At 60.5% G+C, this 7,047-nt stretch overlaps 6 protein-coding genes across 6 annotated transcripts in view; 3 read left to right on the top strand and 3 right to left on the bottom strand.

Moving 5' to 3' along the window:
• Window positions 1–181: 181 nt before the first annotated feature.
• Window positions 182–805, top strand: SPRG_11665 (hypothetical protein; the record flags this gene model as incomplete). Its single annotated transcript, XM_012350611.1, has 2 exons — window positions 182–206; window positions 264–805. The coding sequence occupies 2 exons, from the start codon at window positions 182–184 to the stop codon at window positions 803–805; spliced, it is 567 nt and encodes a 188-aa protein (XP_012206001.1).
• A 10-nt stretch (window positions 806–815) lies between these two features.
• On the bottom strand, window positions 816–2,093 carry SPRG_11664 (hypothetical protein). The gene is made up of 7 exons (XM_012350610.1): window positions 1,892–2,093; window positions 1,585–1,843; window positions 1,360–1,533; window positions 1,245–1,291; window positions 1,084–1,198; window positions 953–1,040; window positions 816–907 (listed from the first exon to the last, which is right to left on the bottom strand). The coding sequence occupies exons 1-7, from the start codon at window positions 2,057–2,059 to the stop codon at window positions 835–837; spliced, it is 924 nt and encodes a 307-aa protein (XP_012206000.1). The 5' UTR covers window positions 2,060–2,093; the 3' UTR covers window positions 816–834.
• A 150-nt stretch (window positions 2,094–2,243) lies between these two features.
• Window positions 2,244–3,451, top strand: SPRG_11663 (hypothetical protein; the record flags this gene model as incomplete). Its single annotated transcript, XM_012350609.1, has 3 exons — window positions 2,244–2,871; window positions 2,930–3,123; window positions 3,176–3,451. 3 exons carry the CDS (start codon window positions 2,244–2,246, stop codon window positions 3,449–3,451), a joined length of 1,098 nt encoding a protein of 365 aa, XP_012205999.1.
• A 106-nt stretch (window positions 3,452–3,557) lies between these two features.
• Window positions 3,558–5,413, bottom strand: SPRG_11662 (hypothetical protein). Its single transcript, XM_012350608.1, has 12 exons — window positions 5,280–5,413; window positions 5,166–5,231; window positions 4,964–5,113; window positions 4,853–4,915; window positions 4,756–4,809; window positions 4,638–4,706; window positions 4,363–4,581; window positions 4,255–4,311; window positions 4,101–4,205; window positions 3,927–4,052; window positions 3,707–3,874; window positions 3,558–3,659 (listed from the first exon to the last, which is right to left on the bottom strand). The coding sequence occupies exons 1-12, from the start codon at window positions 5,373–5,375 to the stop codon at window positions 3,591–3,593; spliced, it is 1,242 nt and encodes a 413-aa protein (XP_012205998.1). The 5' UTR covers window positions 5,376–5,413; the 3' UTR covers window positions 3,558–3,590.
• Window positions 5,414–5,560: 147 nt separating this feature from the next.
• Window positions 5,561–6,930, top strand: SPRG_11661 (hypothetical protein). The gene is made up of 2 exons (XM_012350607.1): window positions 5,561–6,568; window positions 6,619–6,930. Exons 1-2 carry the CDS (start codon window positions 5,568–5,570, stop codon window positions 6,893–6,895), a joined length of 1,278 nt encoding a protein of 425 aa, XP_012205997.1. The 5' UTR covers window positions 5,561–5,567; the 3' UTR covers window positions 6,896–6,930.
• Window position 6,931: 1 nt separating this feature from the next.
• The window catches only part of SPRG_21044 (hypothetical protein), a gene marked incomplete at both ends in the record, with an annotated part of 3,899 nt that continues 3,783 nt past the window's right edge, over window positions 6,932–7,047 (bottom strand). Inside the window, one exon of the mRNA XM_012350619.1 lies at window positions 6,932–7,024. Within this exon, the coding sequence (XP_012206009.1) occupies window positions 6,932–7,024 (93 nt within the window). The remainder of the gene's footprint in view (window positions 7,025–7,047) is intronic.

Genomic DNA, 7,047 nt, shown 5'->3' with positions numbered 1-7,047 from the left:
AGACGTACGCATGATGCTTCTTCTCTGCTATGCCCACCTCATACAGGATGTTATCCGACTAGTGGCGGCGCACAAAGGATCGGACACGTATGCCTCATGGGAAGCTCTTCTGGATGCGATCGATGCGCCTCTGAGTGATCCCGCTGCGATCCGCTTGCTCTCGGCAGCGTACTCGTATCCTATGACGCTTCGCCATTACCTTCCAGGTACTAGCTCGTCGACATGGATGGAGAACCTCACGATGCTACTACTTGAACTTGTAGCATTATGCGCCACCAGCGAGAAGCGTGCTGCACTGTACGTCCTTGGCGCGAGGGCCGAAGCGACAATGCCCAAGCACATGTGGGGCGTCCTGAACCCGCACCGCGTGCATCTCACGATGGTCGGCAACCACGTCCCCGTGTTTCGGAAGCTCCCGTCCGACGATAGCGACGACGCAGTTCACGTGAGTTTTCGCAGCTCGCTCTTCCACGAGATGGCGCCGTCGACGCCGTCGCCCGATGCATTCGTGCTCTTCAACCCAGGGCTGGGCCATCCCGCGCTCTCTGCACTCTGGGCGCCGTCGCTCTCGATGGCCCTTGCGACGCGCAAGCCGCTGCTCATCACGTGCTTCAGCGCAATCGACTTGCACCGGGACCTCACGGCGTTGGAGGCGAGCGCGTCGACCCTTTGTGGGCACCTTCACTTTACGCGCTCGGCGCAGCTCAACCCGTTCCAAAGCCGCAAGGCGACCGTGGACCCTGCGGCGCTCCTCGCCCCCGTGCACACCAACCAGTACGCGATGGTCGTCCGCCTCACCGACTAGCAAGAACTACACGCTGAACGCCATATCTTCTAATCCGAGTGCTTATGGCGCTTGGACTCCTTCTTTGCCTTCTTCTCACTCTTATGATGCTTGCGCTTCTTCCTACGCTTGCAACATGAGCCACGAAGACGAGCATGCGCGTACGACGACGACTCGCCAGTCTCTTCCTTGAGCTTCTTGAGCAGCTTCTTCTTCTCTTTGGACGAGAGCGACGCGAGGTACGCGCGCTCGGGGTCTACTCCAGCGTCGTTGATCGCATTCAATGTGCGTGTCCCTACCGGCCGCGTCGTCGTCGTCGTCGGACGCAAGGATCTCAAACTCGCCCGAGAGCTCTGTGCGCATCTCGAGCGGCAGCGACTTCATCACGAGGTCGTTCTTGCGCGACGCATTCATCTACGGCATGGCATGAGACTTGCGTTTTTATCAACCAAAAGGATACCTTTTGGATGAGCTGCATCGGGTCTTCCATGGCTTGACGTGCGGCGTCTACAGGGAGAGCGCAGGTGTAAGATACGATGTCATGGCAGAAACAAATGCAAGCAAAGGATGGCTACCGAGGGGATTGAACTCGCGAAGACTGCACTCGCGGTCGCCCGACTGATGGCCCCACTCGCCACAGCGGATGCATTTGACGTTCCGGAGCTTGACGCCGACGGGCTGGAAGTTGACGCGGATGTTGCTCGTGTACTCGCCTTCGACGGGTGCATCCTTGAGCATCGGAAAGCGCTCTACAAGCATATGATAAGGGCCAACGTGGACGATGGATAATGCTACCGTACCCACTTGATCCTTGATGGAGATGGCCTCGTTGGGCCGACGGCCGACATATCGCTCGAGGTTGCGCTGCGACTTGGATGCGTCTTTGGCTGCAGCCTTCTTTTCGATCTTACTGCGAAAGGCCAGGACGGCGTCGTCAGCCTCGCCCACGTCGACCCTCTCGTTGATCTTTTGGAGCCCCGGCGGCGGCTGGTACATGAACGAGACCTTCTGCGAGTCAATGCGCTTGTGCGCATCCGTGTCACCCTTGGACGCTGCAATCTACTTGGGCCGTGAGAGGCCATGCCAGGATCATCACGCAAGGTCGACCTGTTGGAAGCGCAGGAGCTCCGCATCCTTCTTGATCTCGTTGGCTGCGTCCTTCTCGGCGTCGACCTTGGCCTGCGCCTTCTGCTCGGCGATCCAGATGCGCTTCTGGTTGGTCTTGTTCGAAGGGTGCCACCCCTTGAGGTTGAGGAACTTCATGCCACCGCCCATCGCGTCCCTTCTGCTTCCGATGCTTCGATTCCGCCACTGCGCTCATTGGTCCACCGCACCATCATTTTGACCAATCAACGGCGAGATAAAGTATGCGGACATCCGGATGCGGCGTGTCACTGCAGGTGGTGATTGCACCCTGCAGGGTCGCCATTTCTGAATTCGACCTTGTTCCGACAGCAGCATGTCGGATGACCTCGAGCTGCGCCACGTCCTCGTCGCCTTCCGCCACGGTGACCGTTCGCCCATCCTGCCCAAGCTAGGCACGGCCATCAACATGGACGACGCGGAGCGTGACTTTTGGGGTGCCCGCCTCGCGACACCCGACCAGATCCAAGTCCTTGATGCGACGGCCGCGCGCGCAGGCCTCCAGAAGGGCGAGCCCGCACCGACGCTGGCGCCGCTCATTGGAGGTGCGTGGCCCAACGGGTACCTCACGGCGCGGGGCGTCAACCAAATGATGGCCAAGGGCCGCGGTCTCCGCGAGCGCTACCGCGATTTCCTCCACACGCCGACCGTCGACGACGTGTACGTGCGGTCGACGAACGTCGTGCGCACGATCCAGTCGGGCCAGAGCGTCCTCCACGGCATGTTTCCCGAGCTCTACGACTCTTCCAAGGCGCCTGCGTTTGAGATCCACTTGCACCCGACGTGCCCCTTGTCGCTCGGCCATCACATGGACTACCACCATCTCTCGACCACGCTCAAGGCGCGCCGGCACGAGTCGCCCATCCAAGACATTGATGCGCTTGAGAAGAAGGTGCATGCGCTCGTGGGCCTCGCCGACGGCGAAGACGTGCAGTGGTCCTTCTGTACGCATCATCATTCGATCGCTTTTACGCGTGGACGATCTTATGCTGGTGGATGTAGTGCGCGAGATCCTCGTGTGCCGAGAGGCCCATGGATTCCCGTTCCCGCCCGGCATGTCGCTTGACGTGGTGCAGCAGTCGATTCTGCACAACGCGTGGGAGTGGCACGCACACCTCTCGGACCATACGTTCCTTTCAAAAGCATTCGGCCGCGGTGTCCACGAAGCGTACGGCTACCTCGCCAACGCCATCGAGGTAAAGATGCGCGCTTCCCTGGACGCACCTCACGCGACTCTCGATGCTGCAGGGCACGAGTCGCCACAAGCTGACGCTGCTGTCTGCGCACGACGACACGCTCTGCGGCCTTCTGCACGCGTTCGAGCTGCACCGTCCGAACGTGCCGTTCCTTGTGCCCGAGTACGGCTCGATCTTGACGTTCGAGCTCTACTGCGCCAAGTCGACGGGCGACTGGTTCGTCAAGGCCAACTTTGACGGCGACGACGTCTTCTTTGCCGGCGTCCACAATGTGCTGTGCCCCGTTCGCCACCTGCAGGCTGTCGTCGCCACGTTCCCGTCGCAGTAAACTGTAACTTCATAGATCGCAAGGATTTGGGTGGGGACTGCCGCCGTTGTAGCACCACGTGGGCCACCGCTGATCCATGCGCCATCGTTTCCAATACGGAATCCTAGGCGATTGGCATTTGTGTTGTAAAATCCACTTCCTAGTTTTCAAAGAGGAGGCCGGCAGCAATGTCGACGTTCCAGCTGCACGACTGCAGCGCTTGAAGCGCCTAAACGGACGTCAGGTACATTTCGCTAGGACGGAACGGCGCCGTACCGGTCCTTCTGGAAAGCCAAAGGCAACCAGTTGGGCGACTTTGGCCGCCTGGTCTGGCGACAAACCAGGCGTCGTCGGTGCAGGAGTCGACGGCGCCGCGGGGGCCGGTGTTGGTGTCGATGGCAACGGCGTGGTCGGCGGCGCGTCGTGTCCGCTCACAGGAATCTCCTGCCGATCACGCATCAGAACACGTCGCACTTATCGAGACACAAGACGGTACGTGCTCGGGCAAGAACGACACTTCGTGCGAGCCCGTCGGGTCGCGCAAGACCAAGAGGTTACGGTGCAGATCGATGCAGCACTGGTGGCGCTTGAGCATGTCCAAGCCGAAGAGAAAGTCGACGCCCTACACGCCAGTTCCGCCTTACCGCATCGAGTTGGTATTCTATTCTACCTGCTGGTCGAGGATGGTAAAGCTACAGTTGTAAAAGATCGAACCAATCTTGAGCTCGGCCATGTGCACGCGGCCAATGATCTTGGCTGTCCCCACGCCGACCGCCTGCATGCGTGGCGTTGAGAATGCGAAAGCTACTGATTGACAGACGCACCTGCCCGGCGTAGCGCCGGTCGACGAGACGCATGATGCCGCAGCGCTCCGCACAGCTCTATCGACAGATGTTGTTGGCGACCTGCAAAGGTAGACTCATCGCGAGTACCGAAGACATGATGGTCGACTGCGCGCCCGAGTCGACGAACGCCTTGACGGGTGTGCCGTTGACAACGGTGGGGATGTACAGCATCGAGACACGGCCAAATGCCTCGGGCATCTCTTCCATGGCGATCTCCATGTTCTGCTGGACGTTCCCGAGCCGGATGGCTTCTTCGATCTTGGCTTGCGCTTCTTCCGAGAACGGGTTGGCGTTGAGAGCAATGAGCTACGAATGTGTGGCTCGTTATTGGGATTCTGCATGTAGGTGGTGTCGCTGCATACCTCTTGTTCCTCTTGGTACTTGCGGCTGGCGGCTTCCATGTACTGCTTCATCAAGAGCATGCGCACTTCCTACGCCTCACGTCGTACAAGTCATCACGATGGACGAGGCTCGTCGTACCGAGACGTTGTTGGCCCGGATGGCCGCGGCCATGGGCGCGTTCCCGCTCTCCACCTACATTGTTGAGAGGTCGTGATGTGCAATGGATGCTCGGTACCTGGCGTAGCAACTGCGGATTCAAGCGCATGATCTCAATGAGCAGCTCCGCCGAGCAATTGGGCTAGGAAGCATGAGCATTTGCTGTCGACTGCATGGTGTGTGCACACACCGGAATGTCTTGCAAGGTCATGCCAGCACGGGCTTGGGTCGCAGGTCCCCCAAGACGTGCCGCGCCCATCGCTGGGGCCGGTGGCGGCGCGGCCGTGGCCGGCGTCGTCACCAGGATCAAGTCGTTGTTCTGGATCCCCGCTTGGCCCACCTAGAGTGCACCATCTTGAGCATGTGTACCCTATAATATAGCAAGAGGCTACCGTGTGGTCTGGGTTCACTTGTCGGCCGTTGAGCACCAAGATCTGACGGGCCATGGGCAGGTTGATCTAGTCGCATTGGCACGGTGAGTGCATGAGTGCTGCTTGGCCTCGTACCTCGGCCTCGATGATGGCCTTGAGGTTCTCGATCGGGTCGGCCGCGTCGACCTCGACCTGGAGCACATGCTCTTCGTACGTGACCGTGAGCTGCATGCTGCGCCTTCCGCTCGCAAAATGAAATGATCCAAACGGTTCTGAATTCGAGAATGATACAATCCACGCGGACCAGATCTTTTAATTCGATTTCGCAACGTTAGCTTACAGTGTTTATGCTCGATTTAAATAAAGGTTATTATATTATTGGTCGCGATGCAGTCTCAATTGTATTTTTGAATTTTGGCGACGATGGGTGACGACGAGCCGCAGCGACTCCAGGCGCACGACGGGCTCTTCCTCACGCAGCAAGAGATCCTGCTCCAGAAGCTGTACGATGACATCGCCAAGCTGCACACGTCGGCGGATACGTCGGCGCACAACGAGCCGCTGACCGTGGCCACGCCGCTCGCGCCGGCGACGCCGCATGCGCCAACGAGCGTGAGCCCCGGCGTGCACTCGAACCTCTCGGCCATCGAGCGCGTCAAGGCCGTCATGGCCGCCAAAGCCAAGCAGCAGACGAGCCAGATGAGCAAGGCTGCGCTGAAAACGGCGCCCGTAAAGCGTACGAACCCGCTGGCCGACCTCTTGAAGCCGTCCGCGTCGGGCGCGGCCGCACCTCTGAAGCGGGCACGCATGGCGGCGCCGCCTGCGGCCGAGCCAGGAAACGTCATCAACACGGTCACGGGCGAGATGCGGCTCGGGAACGGCCGCGGCATTCAGCTGCCGCCCGAGAGCTTTCTGCGCACCGACGAGTGGGCGTCGCACCGCGACGAGCCGTTGGCGGTGACGCTGCCCGCAGTCGTCTTCCGCACCAACAACACGCTGGTCGTCAACGGTACGATTCCATCGTCGTCGTGTCGCTTCGTCCTCAACCTCGCGACGACCGACGGCACGATCGTGTGCCATCTGAACCCGCGCAAGATGCGTGGCGGCCAGATCCTCCTCAACAGCTTTGTGGAAGGCCGCTGGGGCACGGCGCACATCGTCCAACGGTGCCCACTCATCTTCGGGAGTCCGACGCCGTTCCGCTTCATGCTACGCATCACGATCACACCTTCCGGCTTTGCGCTCTTTGTCGACGAGGTCTTCGTCGACGAGTTCAAGCACCAGATCCCGCTCCGCGAAGGCGACGACCTCGTGCTCAACGTGCCGACCAAGGACGAGTACGGCAACCCCGAAGTCGTCGTCTTGCACAACGTGTGGTGGGGCCACACGGACATGGCCGCGACGCCCGCCCGTCCGCCGCCGCGGTACTCTCCATGCAGCGGGAACGAAAGCTCATGGAAGCGGTCTCTTGTAGGTACAACATGCCAGGCCCCGACATGCGCATGCCGCACAACAACCAGTTTGACGTGTACGTGGGCAACCTCCCGAGCGAAGCCAACCGGTCGGACCTCGCGCGGCTCTTCGCGGACTTCACGTACGACTACATCCGCATCACGCAGCGCGGCTTTGGCTTCGTCGCGCTCAAGAACGCTGCGGACGTCGACCGCGCAGTGCGCGACCTCGACGGCGTCGTGCTCCCGGGCTTCACCGCGCACCTCAAGATCTCGGCCGCCTTGACGAAACGCACGTAGAGAGAGTCCTTTAACTTAACCATATTCGCTTGGCCTTTACACATCGACGCAGAGACGGCGCGACCCGAAGGCCGCCGCGCGCAGCACCTCGGCCGCACCGCGTTCGGTGACGCGCGGGTTGCTCTGGAGCTGCATCGACGCGAGCGCAGAGG

Source organism: Saprolegnia parasitica, assembly GCF_000151545.1.
Source record: "Saprolegnia parasitica CBS 223.65 unplaced genomic scaffold supercont2.67, whole genome shotgun sequence".
NCBI classification, from domain to species: Eukaryota; Oomycota; class Saprolegniomycetes; order Saprolegniales; family Saprolegniaceae; genus Saprolegnia; species Saprolegnia parasitica.
This window is presented reverse-complemented; position numbering and strand designations above follow the sequence as displayed.